The sequence below is a fragment of the Phascolarctos cinereus genome, unplaced genomic scaffold (assembly GCF_003287225.1).
Source record: "Phascolarctos cinereus isolate Bilbo 61053 unplaced genomic scaffold, phaCin_HiC Scaffold_3;HRSCAF=262, whole genome shotgun sequence".
Lineage (NCBI taxonomy): Eukaryota > Metazoa > Chordata > Mammalia > Diprotodontia > Phascolarctidae > Phascolarctos > Phascolarctos cinereus.
The window spans coordinates 157260783-157281177 of record NW_027555736.1 but is presented as its reverse complement, the minus strand read 5'-3'; the positions used below and the strand labels follow the sequence as shown (position 1 = coordinate 157281177).

The following is a 20395-nucleotide window of genomic DNA, read 5'->3' as shown; positions in this document are numbered from 1 at the left end:
TGGAGTTAGGAAGAACTGGGTTTGAATTCTGCCTCTGAACATATTTGATCATTGGTGAATCACTTAACTTCTTAATGCCTCTAGGAAACTGTCAAAGACTATAAATTACAGTTATAGAAAACTTGTTAATCTGTGTCAGCGGTAGGAATTTCTGTACTGGGAGCTTCCACATGGATGAGAACATAGGTTAGGAACAAAAATATATTTTGTGTGTGTAACATATGTGTGCAAATACATACATATTTATATGTATATGTTTATGAATGTGTATATATGTATGCATATACATATATGCATGACATACTTTTCAATTTAATTTTCTTTATTAACATTTTCTTCACCACTTCTTAAGCATAGATAAACAACAAAATAATAAATCAAGCCCTGATTCATAGTGTTTGCTCATTCAGTTGTGTCCAACTTTTTATGACCCCATTTGGGGTTTTCTTGGCAAAGTTACTAGAGTGGTTTGCCATTTCCTTCTCCAGCTCATTTTACAGATGAGGAAATTGAAGCAAACAGGGTTAAGTGACTCGTGCAGGGTCATGCAGCTAGCTAATAAGTATCTGAGGCTGGATTTGAACTCATGAAGGTGAGTCTTCCTGACTTCAGGCCTGGCATTTTATTCACTGTGCCACCTAGCTGCTCTCTGCTCATTTTCAAAGTGTAATGCTCGCAAGGAAACCTGATTTCTTTGTTATAAGGGCTGATTCGCTGGGTAGGAGAGAGGAGATGGATAGACTGGGAAAGGGAGATGAAGTAAAAATTTTAAAAAAGATATTGATTGAATTACTTTTTTAAAACTCCAAACAAAAAGAGGTTTCTGGAGAAAATTGTGTATTAGGAGAATATTGAATAGCATAATTCCTTGGCTAAAAATTCCAAACATTCCACATGCATAGGGTATTCTATCCTATCCCCTGTGTGTGTGTGTCTGTGTATTTAAAAATATAACAGTATACATCCTTTGCCAAAATGTATTATAATTATTTTAAAAACTATAAAAGAGCTTTAATTTTAGTACTATGCTTCTTATATCCACTAATATTAATTTGGTGAACATTGGTTTAAGTAACAAAGGTCCTAATGTATATTAAATGAATAAAGATATCAATGAAAAAACATTCTTATATGCTTACTATACTAAGTGCTGGGCATACAAGTAGAAAAGTTAGACAGTCTCTGATCTCAAGGAATTTAGATTCTAAGGAGAGACAACACATTTAAGAGGTTTCAGGTGCAAGTGCAGTGGAAAAGCCCAGTGATACTTAGGGTACGGCAGCAATGTATCTTCTTTAGCACCATCTCCTTTCATAAAATCATATCTATTTTTGATGTTGAGTCATTTTACTGTGCCAAGGACTTTGGTGGTAAAAAGGTTCTTTTCTGGGTCTTCATTGGTGTGGCTGCTCTTCCCAGGGCTCTTAGGCTCAGGGTCCTGTGCTATCCCCTCCGAGGTCTGAGAAGAAGAGGTAGTTGAAGTGGTAGCAATCCATGGTTTGACCCACCCTGTATATACTGCTTCTTGTTTCTCCCTTAGGTTTTAATTTTATCAACTTTTACATTTAGCATGAGTCCTAGACTCAGTGAGAGGCAATTTAACAAAGTCTGGAAGACCTGTGTTCAAGTTCTACTTCTGCCACATGCGGCAACTCTTGAAGACTGTAAGTTGCAAAACACTTGCTGATTTGTGTTGATAGATGGAGTTTCTTCACCAGGAACTTTATACAATCATGAATCATAGCTCTAAAAGAAGAGTCAGTCATGTCTGCATTTGTTTATTGAATATAATTTTTATTATTTTGTGATCCATAAAGGATGTTTAATATTTCTAATTTTCTGCATTTGTAAGATTGTCGATTTTTGTAAAGGTGCCATGAATAACATAGGATATGTATTCTCCTTTCTATCCCATTCAATAATTACTAAAAGTCTATCATGTCTAATTTATCTAAAATTCTATTTCTTAACTTCTTTTTTATTTTTGTTATATTTGCCTAGGTCTGAAAGGCACTTGAAGTCCCCAAATACTATTACTGTCCATTTTCCTTGTGACTCATTTAACTTTTCCTTCAGATATTTAGATGCTCTGTCATTTGGTGAATTTATATTTAGCATTGATATTAGTTGTCCGTAGTGCTACACCTGAATTTCCATGGCACCTGCTGGGACCTCATTTTCTTTTATGTTTTCTCCTTTAAGATGTAAATAAGGTTGCATGTGGTTGCTGTGACTTGGCGTCAGTCAGAAAGGGGCTATAGGCTCTACAGACCTTGACGACTTGTCTCCATGGAGACTTTGCTTTATGTACTTTCCTCTAGCAAATAATTTTGATTCTGGCTTCTCTGCTCTAATCTCCATGTTTCTCTGTTTCTCCTGCCCTTGGTTTGAACTTTTTTTTGTCCATTCTGTTTATAATTGTTTTGTTCTGATGTTCAGGTTTAATCCCTGCTTGACATCTAACGGACTCTTCTGCTTTCTCTAACAGTTCATAGAAACTACTGGATAGCCCTAGCCATTAACCCTTTGCTCCCTACAGTCCTTCAACCAGGTTCTAACAATATTTCATAATTCCTGATTATCTATTCGCTGGGCATAGTCGATGATCCGTACCTAAAGTTTAGAGAACAGTTTATGATGTACGTGACTAACTGCATATACAAAAAAAAAAGAGTTATCCTAGAAGCCATGTTAACAATCAATAGGAATGGATATCAACCATAATTCCTGCTTTATGCGAAGACTTAAGGAACCTTGATCATCACAGACTATCTACCATGCTAAATACATCCCCTCCATCAATCTGATACACATGTTTAATTAAAAATGATTTCACCATCTGTCCAAATGCTGCAGGGGACAACTTTAATTGATTGTTTCAGTTTTTCTGCATGAAGAATAAATAGGATTAAAGCTTACAACTCTGGAGCCAAATTAGGATTTGCCAGATTAATATACAGAGAATTTTCTGGTAGAAAGAATTCAACTATTTTAGATCTCAACAACTTGCATTTAAAACATATAAATGGATGGTGAGAAGAGGATATGTGCTAATTCACTTTTAAGATTATAGCCTTATAAGCAAAAAGTTCTAAGGACCTCATGGGTCCCTATTTAACAGTAGTACGGTGTTTAATAATTTCTTTAAAACCAAGTCTGCCTTAGGTAACCTCAAAACACAAACATTTTAATTTATTTCAGAAGGCTAGAGAAACTGTCAAGGGCAAGATCTTTCCAGTGAAGTTCCAGCTGAAGACTTCTCTAGGCCTTTAAGAAAAGCTTACGTTTTGAGATTACCACTTGTGAAACAAAATCACAAGTTCAGAATATGAAAAACCCATTTGTGATTGGAGTAGCTGTGGAAGTGAAATGGCATTCTTCACTAGGGCTGGCTTATGTAATGTGATCTGGGAATGCTGGTCAGGGATGTCACTTTCAAATATGCTGCCTCATCTGTAAAATGAGAAGGTTGGGCTATGATCTGTAACGTCTTTTTTCAGCTGTAACATCTTGTATTCCTCCACCTATGTCATTCCCCTGTAAGGGCATTCACCTTGTGAATTTGCATATAGACTCCTTATAAAATTGACTGGGAGTCCCTCCTCCATTGGGCCTTGTCCAGTTTGATCAGTATGAGGACAATGAAACTGCTAGCCATTATGGATGTGAACTAATAGAGAGTGTTTGGAAGATGAACAAGGCTGGAAGCATATTACTGTGGTAGACTAGAGGACCTGGCTAACTTCTTGCCTTGCCAAAGTGAAACCCTACTACTTATAAAGTAGATGCACAAGTTTTAGTTCTAAGATCTGGACATAATCCTTTTCATCAACTGTAAAGTGACATCTCGAATATGGTCATGTGCAACCTGGAATCCAGATTTAAGGATTAGAAAATGGCAAATCTTAGTTTGTCCATGTGTCACAGACCTGGTCAAAAGCCAAAGCAAGGGGATGTTTATTAACTGGTGCCTGCAGGAGTCTGTGGAGCACCTAAATGTGAATGGCCCTGCTATTTTTGTTTTGCTTTATAAGTAGATGAGTTATACCACATATCCACTCAATAAACATTGGTTAAGTGACTATATGCCAAGCACTGTGCTAAACACCATCCTTGGTATGTGATTGCATAGTCCATTAATGGATTTTATTTAGGGGAAAGATCTGGGTAGAAAGGTAAGTCTGTTTCATAGTTTTGTTATTATTATTGTTATTATGATTAGTTTATCACTGGAATAGAGAAAGATAGAAGCTAAGCATGTATATATACAAATATTCATCTATTATAGATACACTCATGTGCAAATACTGGTAAATGTTTGCAACTGGCTCTGTAGCAGGAAAAAAAACACCATAAAACATTGGTTAAGTTCAACTACATCATTTCTCTATCATTTTCTTAAGTCTAGAAATCAGTGAAACAACTAATCAAGACTTTATTTATAGTATTTGTATAGTGTATAGTAATTTCCAAGGTACAAATATTTACATTGAAAATTTAACAATCAGCTTTCAAGAGCCAGTACAAGCTGGCTTCTACATATTTTGCTGCATGTACATGTGCACATGTATGTATATACACACGCATGTGTTTATACAGGTATGTTTGTGTGTGTGTGTATAATAACTAGACCTGTTATTCCATCCCTGTAGAGAACTCTTAGTGAGAAACTTCCTGTACTTGTGTATATCAATACCTTCTCTGCATGGGGAATTCAGACATTAAGTGACTTTCCCAGGGTCACAGTCAGTTTATGTCAGAGGCAGGACTTTAACTATGGTTTCCTGCATCTAGGGCCAGTTCTCTATCCACTATGTCACCATGACTTTTGTATATATGGCATTTATGGAGGTAGGTGGTGATATGAGGGATGCAGGGGAAAATACATCTTCATGAAACTACATTAACTCCTTATTGGGGAAATACACCTGTACTGGAAATTAGAATATTGGCTTAGGCTTTCCCATAATCTAGATTGCTAACAACCCCTAGCCCTGAGATAGGCTACTAAAGGGATTATTTTTGCAAAATTGGTTATGTTATAATCATGACAGTGTAGGTCTAATATATGAAGAATTATTTCTTAGACTACCCGGCTAATTGTCAGTTACATGTCTAGGTGGTAGGCACATTTGGCTAGAGATATTACATTCAAACCTCAGTTCCCTTTTTCCAAATTCATCCCTCTTCTCACTATTCCTCACTGCCTTTTTAATTTGAGTAAAAGGTTCCAAACAAGATGAGACTGTGTGTAATTTTAACAGCTCTAATCTGACTTGTTAAAATCAGCTATTGATTCTGAAAAATGGGAATTGTACAAAAGTAAACCTGATTCTATAGCTAACTATACATTCCTTTATCCCTATCAAATATGCCATCCCTAAATCTAGGGTACATGTCAGATTTTTCCCTCATAGCTTATCATGAATTCAAAGATGGACTGATCACTTCCCCCCAGTATTTCCATTATTTCTACTTACACAATCATTTTCTCCTTGTGGATCAGAATCAGGTCCAGAATGGTATTTCCTCATCACTTTCTTCATCTTTTGAAGGATGAAATTATCACTAATTTCATGGTGGATATAAGTAAGTGCATCATATTACCAAAAATGACTCAAATAAAGATTTCATAAAAGACATCATTAAACACACACAGGACTGGAAAAGAAGGTACTCTGTGTAGCAAGAGTAAGGAACAACAACTTTGGTGTTGCACTGGAAAAGAACCTGGATACTGGGTAGACACTCCATAGAGTATAGGAGGCATTATGGAGATGAGAGAGAACATTGACTCTGATGTCAGAGGACCTTGATTCAAATCCTGTCCCTGACATTTACTACTGTGTCCTCAAGCAGATCATTTAACGTCCCAGGTCCTTAGCTAAATACTCGGCTTCTGAGGTCCATTCTTGCTTTATGATTCTTATGATGGACAAGAATCACAGAGTGAGAAGGTATGGAAGGAGTTGTCTACATTAATAGGAAAGAGGGAAAAAAAGTTTTTTTAAGGCCAGATATCAAATCTCAAAGTACCCATAAGGAATATACTATATTCTCTATAATATCTCTCACTACTTCTGGATAACTATATACACAGTAATTATGTGTGTGTGTGTGTGTGTGTGTGTGTGTATGTGATTTTAAGTAAAAGTATTTAAAAGAGCCTTGGGCAAAATTTTGGAATCATTAATGATGGCATCACTACTAGATAAGGTTTAAATGAGTATTTGCCCATTTGTCCATTATTCGGATTGATCCAAATAATGTGAAATTCCCATTAAAAAACTGATTGAAGCAGTTTATATTTCCCTTACAGTTTTATTTTGAAAAGATGTACAGTGCAAGGAAGAAATAAGCATTTATATAGTACTTACTATGTGCCAGGCATTGTGCTAAGTGCTTCTTTTACAAATATCTCATTTGATCCTCACAACAACTCTGTGAGGTAGATGCTGGTATTATTCCCATTTTACAGTTTAGGAAACTGAGGCAAACAGAGATTAAGTAATTTGACCAGCATCATACAGCTAATAAGAAGTATCTGAGGCTGCATTTGAACTCAGGTCTTCCTAGTTATCTGTACCACCTAGTTCTTCTAGAAAGCTTTACAGAAAGTAAGCCCAGAAACAGAAAAAAAAAATCTTATCACTGAACATAATTCCATTTCACCTGGACTGCAGGAGAAAAGTAGCAAAACTGCACTGTGAATTTAATTTATTAGAAATCTAGATTTAAAAAATGACTGAAATTGATCTGAAGTATTTATAAGATAATAATGAGAGAAATGCAAATCAAAACAATGCTGAAGCTTCCTCTCTTACTCAACAAACTGTCAAAGATAACACAAGATGGGAATAGTTAGTGTTGGATGGCTTATGGAAGGACAAGGTACACTAATGAATGCATCAATGGTCGAAGGGTGACCTGATACGACCTTTGTGAATAGGCATATACCTAGAGAAGGTTACTGACAAAAAGAAAGTCCTAATATACACCAAAATATTTATAACAGCACTTCATTGTGGTATCAAAGAAGTAAAAACACAGTAGATTCTCATTGATTGGGGAACAGTTAAACACACTGTGGTACCTGAATATAATAGCATATTTATTATACTGTAAGAAAGGATTAACGTGATGGAAAGAGTATCATGAAAAGTCACATGTATTGATACAAAATGAAGTAAGCAAAACCAGGAAAACAATAAATACAATGACTACAACAATGTAAATAGAAATGATAAATACAACAATAAGAAAATCAAAACTGAATGATGCAAAAAAATTGTAACGACCAATCGTGGCCCCAAATATGAGACACCTCCTCAAATCCTTTGCAGAAGTGGGGGTCTGTGGATGTGGATTTTGCATAGAACATCAGACTTTTCTGACATGTTGGCTAGTTTTGCAAACTTTTTTTTTTCTTTCTCTTTAAAAAAAATCTTTATTATAAGGTATAGCTCTCTGGTACAGCCTAGGAGGACAGATATAGTGGGAAATGAAGATAATATAAAAAGAAAAGATACTAATAAGAATTATTTTAAAATAAGCTAAGTTAATGGTAAAATTTTAAAAGTATAAAATCTATTATATATATTCTCATCTTATACTTTAAAAAGTCGACATTCTACTTAGGGATATGTAAATTACCCTTTGTATATTTTATATTGAAGTTCAACTTCACCACACCATCTAATCTGTCCCTTCTTACTGATCCATTATGTGTTCAGAAACTAACTTTAAAATTTGTCTAAATAAAGCATAATTAGCAAGATAAATCTGATGTAAAAACTATATATGGAATCAAAGTAAAATATAAACAAGTTGTAATTACTCTAGCTATAATTCTACTTTGTTAATAAGGATAATTGATAGCTGATTAAAATGGGAAAAATAAGGAATCCTTTAGCAAGGGCTGTTTATATTTGAACCTACATGTTAATTATGATTACATTCATGTCTGTGAACAATGAGTATGCCAGGAAAGAATTTGAAAAAACTTAATGCTAAACTTAGAATCATAGGATTTAGAGCTGGAAGGGATCTTAGCTATTTCTAGACCAACCTTTTCATTACACAGATGAGGAAACTTGGGCCTGGAAAGATGAAGTCACTTACCTAAGGTCACATAGTTACTCAAAAAATGAAATACAATTATCTTTCTTACTCAACTGCTTTAGTCACTGGCATAAATTAACTATAGTTTAATAGGAAGCAATGGACTTGGTTTTAGAAGTTTGGGCTTTGACAGTGTGTGTATGACCTTGTGCAATTCACTTAATCTCTCAGCCTCAGTTTCCCCTGTTGTGAGACATAACACTTTTTCTACCTACTTCACAGAGGTTTTGCAACAAAAAGTTTGTGAATCTTAAAGCAAAGCACTAAAAAATTATGTAAGACTTGGGAATTTAACTGTATAGGTGGAGAGAGTCTTTTTATTTCTAAAAATCAGTCTCCCCTCTCTCTTATCACTCTGCTCTCTTAGGATAATAGAAGTCAACAGTGACAAGACTCAGTACATACAAATGGAAGTACTACAGTATAGAAACAGCAATTTTCAGGTCCCTTGGACTGAAAATGCCATGAAATAGTAGTGCTATAGACTATCTCTACTGAATGACAAGAAGTTAATTTTTTGTTGGTGTGGTTCAGTCACTTCAGTTGTGCCTGACTCTTTGTGACCCCATTTTGGGTCTTCTTGGTAAAGATACTGCAGTGGTTTGCCATTTCCTTCTCCAGCTCATTTTACAGATGAGAAAACTGAGGCAAATAAGATTAAGTGATTTGTTCAGGGTCACACAACTACTAAGTGTCTGAGGCCAGATTTGAACTCAGGAAGATAACTCTTCCTGACTACAGACCTGGCACTCTATCTATTGCACCACCTAGCTGTCTAGGAGTCAATTATGAGTTGAATTATTGTCTTATTGTATATCCAAGCCTAATCCACTTATACAAGTTCATATCTAGTCCTATAAACAACTCAAATGTGGCTAGGAACAGCCCTTGAATCTAGGTTTATTTATTCTCTTCCTCCCCACAAGGGTTCAGTTTGGTCCCCAAGAAAAATGCCTACCATGTAACAAAAAAGCTAAACAAACAAGCAAAAGTCTAATACTATAGTCAGACTCTCTATGGAGAATTAATAGAAAAAAAACTTTGTGTCCCAGTTTGTGTATTTGTTATATGAGGGGATTGGACTAGATCATTTTGAAGGTTCCCTCCAGTCTAATATTCCATGTTTCTATGATGTAATGTGTCATTTTTATTTAAAAACATTTTTATCATATTAAAGGAATCTTAGATGATCACATTTTTCCATTGTGCTGTTTGCTTAATGCGGCTAATTTCTCTTACTTCCACTTGTACCTTGCCATTGGCATTTGCTTTAAGGTAAGTCATAAAATTTACCCAATAAACTGTTAAAGCAGGAATTATTTCCACTTCTAAACCTAGGTCACACTGTCCTGCTAATGTCCATGAGCAAGACTGGACACACATAGAAACCTAGACAACTAGGGAAGCCCACGTGCCTCCGACATGGGGCTTAATATTCTGGACTGTAGGCCTGCATGCCAGTGGTCTCTGGTAAGAAATAGTCTGTATCGGGCAGCTAAGTGGCAAAGTGGATAGAGCACCGGCCCTGGATTCAGGAGGACCTGAGTTTCAAATGCGGCCTCAGACCGTAACACTTACTAGCTGTGTGACCCTGGGCAAGTCACTTAACCCCATTCCCTTACCCAAAAAAGAAACAGTCTATATCACACATCACCCACTCCTATTCTAAGACTTTTCACTCTCCCACTGAACAAAGCCAAGTCTCTGCTACCTTCCAGCCATGGAGGCAATGTTAATCTCTTTTAGTAAGTCAATAGCATTAGACTTTTTTCAGTTAAACAGAAGCCCTAAGCCTTGAGTTGTCAGCTTTTCAAGTTTGTTCCTTGGCTGGGTGCTGAAGCAGTTTTAAGGAATCTGAGTGACTACCTGGAAGACTGCAAAACTCCTTTAGCCCCTCCACAGAGGAATTTCTCCCTCTCCAGAAAAAAATCAGTAGAGAGCAAACTAGTCAAGTCCCTGAGGGGTTTCCCTTTATTCAAAGTGTAGATAGTGCCAAAAGGAGAGAGCACTAGGTGCTCTTGAGCTGGAGGATTCTGGTTCCTTTAATAAGCCTCCAGCATCCACAGTCCTCTCTTCCAATCAAACAGCTTCCTACATCCAACTGCTGAAGTTTCACGCTGTGTTATTTGGGATACCGTCTCAAAGAATTTAGAGTCAGACCACCTCTAATCCAAGTACAGGCATTCATTGAGGATTGACACCCCTCAGAGGCAGGTTAGGTTCCAAAAGGAACCAGCAACTTAGTAAGACAACACAGGTAAATTTATAATGTAATGATGCAGATTACATAACAGAAATTATGAATAGTAAAAAGGCAAGAGGGGTTTGCTAAGGGATTAGGTAATGGGGAGGGATCCCTTCTATGGTTCAGTGGTCAAACACCCTGGTCATGCTGCTTTCTGGTTGGCTAGCTGTTGTGGTCCTGTCTGGTTAAGATGGATAGTTAGGTATTGTGGTCCTGTCTTGGGCTAAATGGATGATGTGATTGTGGGTTGAGTATGAGGACATACCTGTTCAAATGTGTGAATTGGATCTGAGGTCAGTGGCTAGCTAGGGGCAGTGGCTATATTGAGTTTGGGGGCAGCGGCTCACCAGAGGCAGTGACTGTATTAAGCCTGGGGACTGCTTTATTAGGATTCCATCACAACCATCTCCCCACCAGGCTGCCAATATTTAACCACCTCCATAAATTTAGGCTTTTCCTCAGGGTCCTCCAGGTCTTTCACTTTATCTTCTCTTGAGCCATTGCCTTCAAGCTATTTCCCAGTTATCTCTACATCCTGGGTACCACTCAAACTTTCCAGGTCATCTTTTTGTATTGTCTTCCTTCATTAGAATGAAAACTCTTCAAAGGCTGGGACTGTCTCAATTGCTTAATTGCTGGATAGTTAACATCCAAAAAAAAGGCCGTGACAAGTTATAATTGCTTGATATTATACCCTCAGTGGCAGCTAGATGGTGCAGTGGATAGAACGCTGGACCTGGAGTCAGGAAGACCTGACCTTAAATCCAGACTCAGATACTACTAGCAAGTGTCTAGACCTTGGGCAAGTCACTTAACCCTGTTTGCCTCCATTTCCTCATCTGTAAAATGAGCTGGAGAGGGAAATGTCAAACCAATCCAATATCTTTGCCAAGAAAACCCCAAATGGGGTCACGGAGAGTCGGACATTACTGAAAAACAACTGAACAAGCAGCTCCAGGTGTTCTCTCTGTCTCTCTCTACCAGATCTTGCCTCTCAGCTATGCTCAGTTCTTGTAAGATTCTGTATTTTGTCTTCTGAAAAACAGCTTCTCTTGTTGGGTTTTCTGTAGCTTATCATTGTGCCTTCTCAAGCTTCTGATCTTGTGATTTCCTGTTTCTGATAGCTTCTAATGTTTCAAATCAGGACCTCCTCATAAATAGTGAACGATTTCTAATCCAAGTTGAAAAAGAATCCATAGATAATCAGATATAAAACAGACAATATATACAATTGTTCCCAGTCTCTAAGCAATTCTGTGATTAATAGTTTCTCAGCCATACCTTCAAAATGTGAAAAGCCACGTGGTAATGTTGAGGTTCAGGGTCACCCCAAAATGTTGAGGTGCAAAGGGGTGTGTGTGTGTGTGTGTGTGTGGTGTGTGTGTGTGTGTGTGTGTGTGTGTATGAGAGAGAGAGAGAGAGAGAGAGATGGGGTCAGCTCGAAAGAATTTACTCAGACTGTCTCCAAACGAAGTAAAGGCACTTATTCTGGATGATGCACCAAGCAGGCTCCTCCTTAGGGGAAGACATTGCCTCTTAAGGGGGGATGAAGCTTAAGGGAGACCCCACCTAAGTGAGGGCAGCTCCTTAAGGGAGACAGCCCTCTAAGGGAGGCAGGGATATGACTGATTAAAGGAGACATCCAGGAGAATCTAGAGATTCTTATAGAGGAAAACCTGCAGTAGGTGGGGAGATGAGGTAATTAGGGCCAGAAAGGTGGACAGGAAGGTGAGGTAACCAGGGACAGACAGGCAAGGGAGAGGTGGTAGTTCAGGGTTTTGTGCATTTCAGTCTATTTCCTCAGGGCTGAGGGGGCAAGGTTAGTTCTTTATTTCCTTGACCAGCCTACTTGAATCTCATTATCTCCTACGGTGGCTTCAAGAGGTACTTGAGAAAATGAGCTTCTCATTGACCAGTCTATTTGAATCTTATCAGTAAGCAATTTAATGGATAACAATGCCTTGAAACCATCTCCACCTTCTGTGGGTGCTTGCGTTTTTGAGCTGCTTTCAAACTGGTCCTCTGAGAGGTAGTTTCCTGTCAAGGTCTTCAAAACCCTCTTAAGCTGCTTTTCTCACATGAATTTCCTTTTTTCTGCCCTTTTCAGCAAATGAAATGTCTATGCAAAAGGGGAAATACTGGCTTATACTATTCTTGGGGTTAGGAGGGGCAGATCCAAGGTAGGTATTAGACTATTCAGGTAAACTCAGAACTAACTGAGTAGACAGATCCAGCAGGTACTCAGTATAACTCTGTTAAATTGGAAACTCTTTATTAGAGTGACCCAGGAATCTGTCCTTCTACCTGTGCTGTTTAACATATTTATCAATTACTTAGATAAAGGCATAAAATGGCAAGCTTATAAAATTTACAGATGACACAAATCTGAAGATAGATAATATGTAAAAAAGACCTTGGCAATTTTAAACTCTGAGGTAGAATTTAATAGGGATAAATATAATCACTACACTTGGGTTAAAAAAAGTCAATTGAATAACTACAATGCAGGAATGAAGTGTCTCATCTAAAAAAGCTCTGAGGGTTTCAGTCAACCACAAATTCACTACCATTCATTCAATAGTCTGTTATGGTAACTGAAAAAGCTAAGATGATCTTAGTTTTCATTGAAAGTCATAGTTGCAGGTCTAGGGAGGTAAAATTATCTTGGTCAGACCACATTTGGAATCTTGGGTTCAACTCTGGGTACATTTTAGGAGAGAAGTTGTTAAATTGGAAAAAAAAATCAGAGGAACAAAACAGGATGGTAAAAGACCTGCTTTGTACACTTTTCATACAAATAGAGTCAGGTCTAAATAATTGGAAAAATATCAATTGCTCATGGGTAGGCTGAGCTAATATAATAAAAATGACAATTCTACCTAAATCAATTTACTTATTCAGTGCTATATCAAACTACCAAAAAATTATTTCACAGAGCTAGAAATAAATAAAAACAAAATTCATCTGGAAGAACCAAAGGTCAAAAATATCAAGTGAATTAATGAAAAAAAATGCAAAGGAAGGTGGCCTAGCTGTACCAGGTCTAAAACTATATTATAAAGCAGCAATCACCAAAACTATTTGGTACTAGCTAACAAATAGAGTGGTAGATCAGTGGAACAGATTAGGTACACAAGACACAGTAGTAAATGACTATAGTAATCTGCTGTTTGATAAACTCAAAGACTCCAGCTTCTGGGATAAGAATTCATGATTTGACAAAAACTATTGGGACAACTGGAAAAAAAATATGGCAGAAACTAGGTATACACTAATATTTCACACTGTATACCATGATAAGGTCAAAATGGGTACATGGTTTAGACATAAAGAGTAATACCATAAGAAAACTAGGAGAGCAAGGAATAGTTTACTTGTCAGATCTATGGAGAAAAGAAGAACTTATCACTGAACAAAAGACAGAGAGCATTATAAAATGCAAAATGGATAATTTTGATTACATTAAATTAAACAGTTTTTCCACAAACAAAACCAATGCAACCAAGAATAGAACAGAAGCAGTTAGCTGGGAAACAATATTTACAGCAAGTGTTTCTGATCAAAGGTCTCATTTCTCAAATATGTAGAGAACTGAATCAAATTTATAAGAATACAAGTCATTCCCCAACTGCCAAATGGTCAAGGGATATGAATTGGCAGTTTTCAGATAAAGAAATTAAAGCTATATATAGTCATATGAAAAAATGCTCTAAATCATTACTGATTAGAAAACTGCAAATTAAAACAACTCTAAGGAACTATCTCATACCAATCAGATTGGCCAATATGACAGAAAAGGAAAATGATAAATGTTGGAGAAGATGTGGGAAAATTGGAAAACTAATGCATTGTTACTGGAGTTGTAAACTGATCCAACCATTCTGGAGAGCAATCTGGAATGATGGGCAAACAAACTGTTTATTCCTTTTAATCCACCAATACCACTACTAGGTCTGTATCCCAAAGAGATTATAAAAAAGGCGAAAGGCCTTACAGGTACACAGATATTTACAGCAACAATTTTTGTAGTGGCAAAAAATTAGAAATTGAGGGGATACCCATCAATTGGGAAATGTCTGAACAAGTTGTGGTATATGAATGTAAAGGAATACTACTGTGCTGCAAGAAATGATGAGCAAGAATGCAGTGAGCAGTAAGTACCAACAGGACTTTTAACAGCCACATTATGCAATGACTAATATTGTTAAACTGAACCCTTCTCAGCATTACAAGGATGTAAGACATCTCCAGAGGCCTCAGGATGGAAAATGCTCTCCACATCCAAAGAAAGAACTATGGAAGTCGAATCGCTACCACTTATTTTTACCTTCTGTTGAGTTTTGTTTCATCTTTCTGATAGTTCCTCCTATTGGTTTTAATTTTTACTTACAACTTCATTAATGTGCAAATTTGTTTAATAGGAATGTAAATGTAAAGCCTATATCAGATTGTGCACTGTCTTGGGGAGGGTAGAGGGGAGGAAGGGGGAGAAAAATTTTCAACTCAGAAGCATATGGAAGTGATTGTTGATAAATCAAAATAAATTAATAAAATTTAAAAAAAAAGAAATGATGAGCAAGTGGATTTCCAAAAAACCTGGAAAAATTTACATGAACTGACGCTGAGTGAAGTGAGAAGAACCAAGAGAACATTGTACACAGTAACAGCAACATTGTACAATGACCAACGTTGATAGATTTAGCTTTTCTCGGAAATGCAACGATCCTAAGACAATTCTAAAAGACTCATGGTGGAAAATGCCATCCACATCCAGAGAAAGAACTGATGGAGTCTAAATGTACATTGAAGTATATTATTTTCACTTTCTTTGTTTTTTTATGTATGTTTTTTTCCTTTGTTCTGTTTCTTCTTTCATAACATGACTAATGTGGAAATATGTTTAACATGATTGCACTTATATAACCTGTATCAGATTGCTTGCTGTCTTGGGGAGGGAGGAGAAGAGGGAGGGAGAAAAATTTGGAACTCAAAATCTTATAAAAAAATGAATGCTGAAAACTATCTTTACATGTATTTGGAAAAAATAAAATACTATTTTACATTTTTTAAAAGACCTCATTTTTGTTGTTGTTCAGTTGTGTATGACTCTTTGTGACCTCTTTTGGGGTTTTCTTGGCAAAGATACTAACTTGGTTTGCTATTTCCTTCTCCGGCTCATTTTACAGATGAGCAAACTGAGACACACAGGGTGAAGTGATTTGCCAGGGTCAGTGCCAGGGTCACACAATGACTAAGTGTCTGAGTCTAGATTTGAACTCAGGAAAGATGAGTCTTTCTGAGTCCAGGCCTGGCACTCTATCCACTGTGCCACCTGAAAGATCTATAGATCATGCCAAATCAGAATTCCTGAAAGGAAGTGGCAATGTCTAGTCTAGGGGAAAAAAAAAAGACTTGATCTCTATCTTCAAGTATATCAAGTCCATCAAGTATAAGAAGGATTAGATTTATCCTGTTCTGTCTTGGAGGGCAGAATTAGGTACAATAAGAAGTTGCAAAGAGGTCAGTCAGGCTTGAAGGAAGGAAGACTGTCCTAATAATTAGAGCTATCTGAAAGGGGGATGGGCTATCTTTGGGGCTGCGGCTTCCTCAAAGTCTAGATGACTACATATTGGATATGTTGTAGAACATGTTTGTTCAGGTTGGTTGGACTAAATGAACTATGAATTTCCTTCCAAATCTAAGATACTGTGATTTGGGGGATAGTTGGTTTGATTTACATTATGTGACAAACTCATTTAGAGCTGCTTCATGCTCTTTCCTCATTACCTCAGTCATCTTCCTCAACCATTTTTGTTCTTTAATTTTCAGTTGGAAGATAGGAAACATGGACACGAAACAGGATTCAGTTTCTCTTTCATTCTGCGATTTGTGAACATCTGCCCTTTACATTTCCACCTGCCTCCCCCCTCCAAAGCACAGCTTGAAAAGCCCATTTATGATCCTTAGCTTTTTTATTTTTGTGATACTACCCTTGACTAGGATGAATAACCACCTGCCAGAGATTTTATAGAAGGGATTACTATACTGCTTGGGAGGTTGAATTAGATGACCTGGTCCCTTCAATCTAGATCCTATAATTTTTTCATTTCATTTCCCCTACCCCTGCTCAAGAACATAAATGTCTCCTTCCTCCCTGACAATATCAAGTCCAAACTCCTCTACTACCTTTCAAGGCCTTCCAGAATCTTGCCTCACCCTACCTCTCCAACCTTGTTTTTCTTTATTTCCCAGCAATCAAATTCTGCTCCAGTCAAACAGGTTACTACTGTCCCTTTCTTGCACCAACACGCTCATTCCTGCTCCCATATACCTTTCCTGGATCTCTCCTTAAGTCCCCCACCCCCTCCACCATCCAGATCTTCCTCACCTTCAGAGGCCAATTGAAGTTGGACATCCTCTTAACATCCCTCTTACGTCTCTACTAACACTCATCCCACCCCTCCCTGCACTTCTCTGGCCTTTATCATCAGATCCAACAGTTTAGCCATAAATTGTACTTTGTCCACAATGCATGGTATGCTGGAGTTCTGGAGTTGTATTGGTTCCTGTGTTAAAATTTTCCTTGTCAGCATTTACACTTTGTTAATTGGCAAATGCTACAAATGAGGGCTGGATTTTTGTTGATTGTCCAAACTTAGGAAAGTGATGGGGAAAATGTTAATAACGCACACTAAACTTAAATGTGCCTAGCATCCTTCCTTTCTATACCCCTTCCGACCTGTCCCCTGTCCGTTATGAAGCAATTACCGGCACTTGAGCGCCTTGCCAAAAGGCCTCTTTCTTGCACCTTGCACGTGCTTACATCTCCTCTTTGTTACAAGGTATTAAGGTCCATGGGGGCAGACATCCTGGTCTTATACATTCTGTTGCTCTAGAAATAAATAATTCTCGGAGCATCTAATTCTTCCTCTCTTCACTTGGTTGTTACTAACCTAAAAGTAACAAAATACAAAATCTTGTGAAATTGTGTCTTTCAAGTGCTGGGCTCACCGTTAATAGGTTTGCTGAGCGTTCATGCAGTGCAGGTGTGGGTTGTGTCGGGAAACTCCTAAGGTAGCGGCCGTTTCCTAGGAAGTCAAGCCGGAGCATTTCCCCGGGTTCCGATCAAACTCAGCCACGTGAGCAGAGGACCCAGAACTGGGAAGGAGGTGGGGAGGGAGAAGGCGGGAAGGAGGCAGTCTAGGGAGACGGAAGGAACTCTCGCGAGGAAATAACCGGTGGCCTTGGTAACCGCGACGCGTTCTCGGAAGATGGGGACCTGGAAGGTGGACCAGCCGCTTGGCGCTTCTGCCGCCGCGGACTCCTGGGTACCCCCGGGCTGCAGCCAAGAAGGGGGTGGGGGTTAGGGGTGGCGAACTTGGGGGACGTCCCGCGGAATGGCATCTGAAGGGTGATTGTCTTGTTTCAGAGGTGGGATGCCGCAGGGACCTGGAAGCCGCTGAGAGACCTTCGGAGCAAGGAGGAAGAGTATCTGTAAGAAACGGGGCTGGGCGGGGGGAGGGGACGCTGTTGTCTTTTGGTTTTCCCGCTTCCTTGCCATTACGTGGAATATCATCTTTAGCTTTCCGTTTTCCTCGCCCAATCCATCTGCCTACCCTTCCTCGACTCTTTGTTTCTTTAGCAGTGGAAAACTTTAGTCCATAAGCATTTATTAAGCGCCTGCTGTATACCCAAGCACTGGGGAGGTATGCCAAGAAAGGCAAAAGACAGTCCCTGCCCTCTAGGAACTCGCAATCTGATCGGGGCGGGGTGTGGTGGTGACGGGGGATGGTAAGCAAATAACCACGTACTAGCAAGATGCAGAATAAATTGGGAAGAGTCTGAGAGGGATGGGACTAGAAGTAAGGAGGATTTGGAAAAGACTTTCTGTACAAAGTGGGATTTTAGCGGGTACTTGACAGAAGCCAAGGGAAGCCCGGAGGCGGAGATGAGGAGAGAGAGCATTCTAGGCGTGGGGGACTGCCAGAGAAAATGGTCAGAGTCTGGGCATGAAATGTTTCATAGCAGGAAGAACAAGGAGGTTAAGGTTACAGAACCCCACTGTGTGTGGGAAGGTGTTTGAGGTGTGAGAAGACTGGAAACATGGGGATGGGATGGGATAGGGTGGGATCGGACGGGTTATGATGGGCGTTAACGTCAGATGATTTTATATTTAATTCTGGAGGTGTTAGGGAAGACTTGACCTTAACCTGCAATTTTTCCTACCCCCACCGGTAATACCTTTGAGAATTGATGCTGAATGATGAGTTGTGAATACTTGGAATTCTGAATCCTTTCAGTGCTGATTTTGAAGACTTGAATCAATCAATTCCATGGTCACTGTCTAGTACAGTTACAACTTTTTAGGCCCTGTTTCAGTGTCTCCTGTAAATTGGAAGGGAATTCTTGTGGCAGATTCTCAACGTGACCTTATAACAGCCTTTGTAGCTTATCCTTTCAGATCTTTCCTAATGCATGTGTACCACGTAATTGTGCTCTCTATTCATTAACCCAGCGATCATTTATATACAAAGTGCACCAGTGCCAGGGTGCCTGACACATAGCAGGCACTGAATAAGTGCTTGTTGTTTGATTGCTAGGTACATTCATTGAAATTTATAATGAATCTCAGCCCTGCAGCGTAAAAAACCCGACAACTTTGTATTGCTGTTTTTTTCAATGCCAATAAGAAATGGTCGGGGTTTATGCATAGTCACTTTGGGAATGAGGGCCTTCAGTCTTCTTTTTCCTGATGATAGCATGGATTGTAATCTGCATCATTGGAGGGAACTGACAAATCTTTGCGATCACAAATCCATTTGAATATGGAACACTTTCATAGTTATACCTATTATAACAGCCAATTTTAAAATGTATTGATCTCTTTGGTTTTCATAATACCTTCAGTTCTTAACTTACTCCTCCTGCCTCTCCTGTCTATAAATCTACCTCTTATAACAATGAATAAAAACAAAGGAGAAAAAAAAGCAGTTTAGCAAAACTAACTCTTTGCTGTTCTATGAACAAAATACTCCTCCCAGGTTCCTGCATTTTCACTGTCTGCATGCCTGGAGTTCTCTCCCTTCTCGTCTTCATTCACTAGGTTCCTTCAAGTCCCAGTTAAAACTCTGCCTTGTAAAAGAAGCTTTTCCCAATTCCTCTTAATGATAAGGTCTTCTTTTGTGATTATATCCAATTGATCATATCTGTGTCTATATCTCTATTTTGTACAGTTATTTTCGTGTTAACTACTCTGTTACACTGTGAGTTCCTTGAAAGGAGAGGGTGGGGTTTTTGTTGTTGTTTTTGCCTTTCTTTGTATCCTCAGCACACAGCATATAGTAAGTATTTAATACATGCTTATTGACTGACTTTTTCAACACTAGCATGTTTGAGGAGATAAAATACAGATTTTTTTTCTTAGTTGATGCCTCCTTTGTACTTTCTGACAAATATTTACTAATACCAAATCCTTGGCACCTCATTTATTTCGGCTAAATTGGCAGTAATGGCTTCTTTATGTAGCTGCAAAATAATGTATTTTGAATTTTTTTGAAATGATTAAGTTTTAGTGTGACAGTCTCTTCCATTGTTGATATCATAGGCTAACCTAATTTTAGCATTTTCATCTGATCATCATTTTAATTTCCATTAGATACTTCAGTAAATCCTAATTAAACAGTTTTTTGCACATTTCAGACGTCTGAATGCAGAACTTGAAGCAAAAACAGCTGAACTGGTTCGTCAAGCAGAAGAAGCAATAGTAAGTAAATATTGTAATTAGCCTGAGCAGTGCAAAATGTTAATTTGGGCTTAGAACAATTTTAAAAAATATTATAAAACACCTCCCCTCCTCTTTCTTTAGCACCCCCTCTCCCCGTTGAGTTTTGGTAACATTCATGGACAGTTGTTTCTTTATTAGATGAATAGCTTATTTGGTGAATTAGTTGGTGTAGGATTATATATATGAGTAAGCTACAAGGTGGCCTTTGAAGTTTGAGATATCCCAGCTCAATGCAAATTGAGCAT

At 38.2% G+C, this 20395-nt stretch overlaps 1 protein-coding gene across 1 annotated transcript in view; it reads left to right on the top strand.

Moving 5' to 3' along the window:
* Positions 1–17600: 17600 nt before the first annotated feature.
* TEX9 (testis expressed 9) overlaps positions 17601–20395 on the top strand; it is a 50152-nt gene continuing 47357 nt past the window's right edge. The window contains exons 1-3 of the mRNA XM_020981459.2: positions 17601–17694; positions 17796–17860; positions 20066–20129. Coding sequence (XP_020837118.1) covers positions 17638–17694; positions 17796–17860; positions 20066–20129 — 186 coding nt within the window. The 5' untranslated portion in view covers positions 17601–17637. The remainder of the gene's footprint in view (positions 17695–17795; positions 17861–20065; positions 20130–20395) is intronic.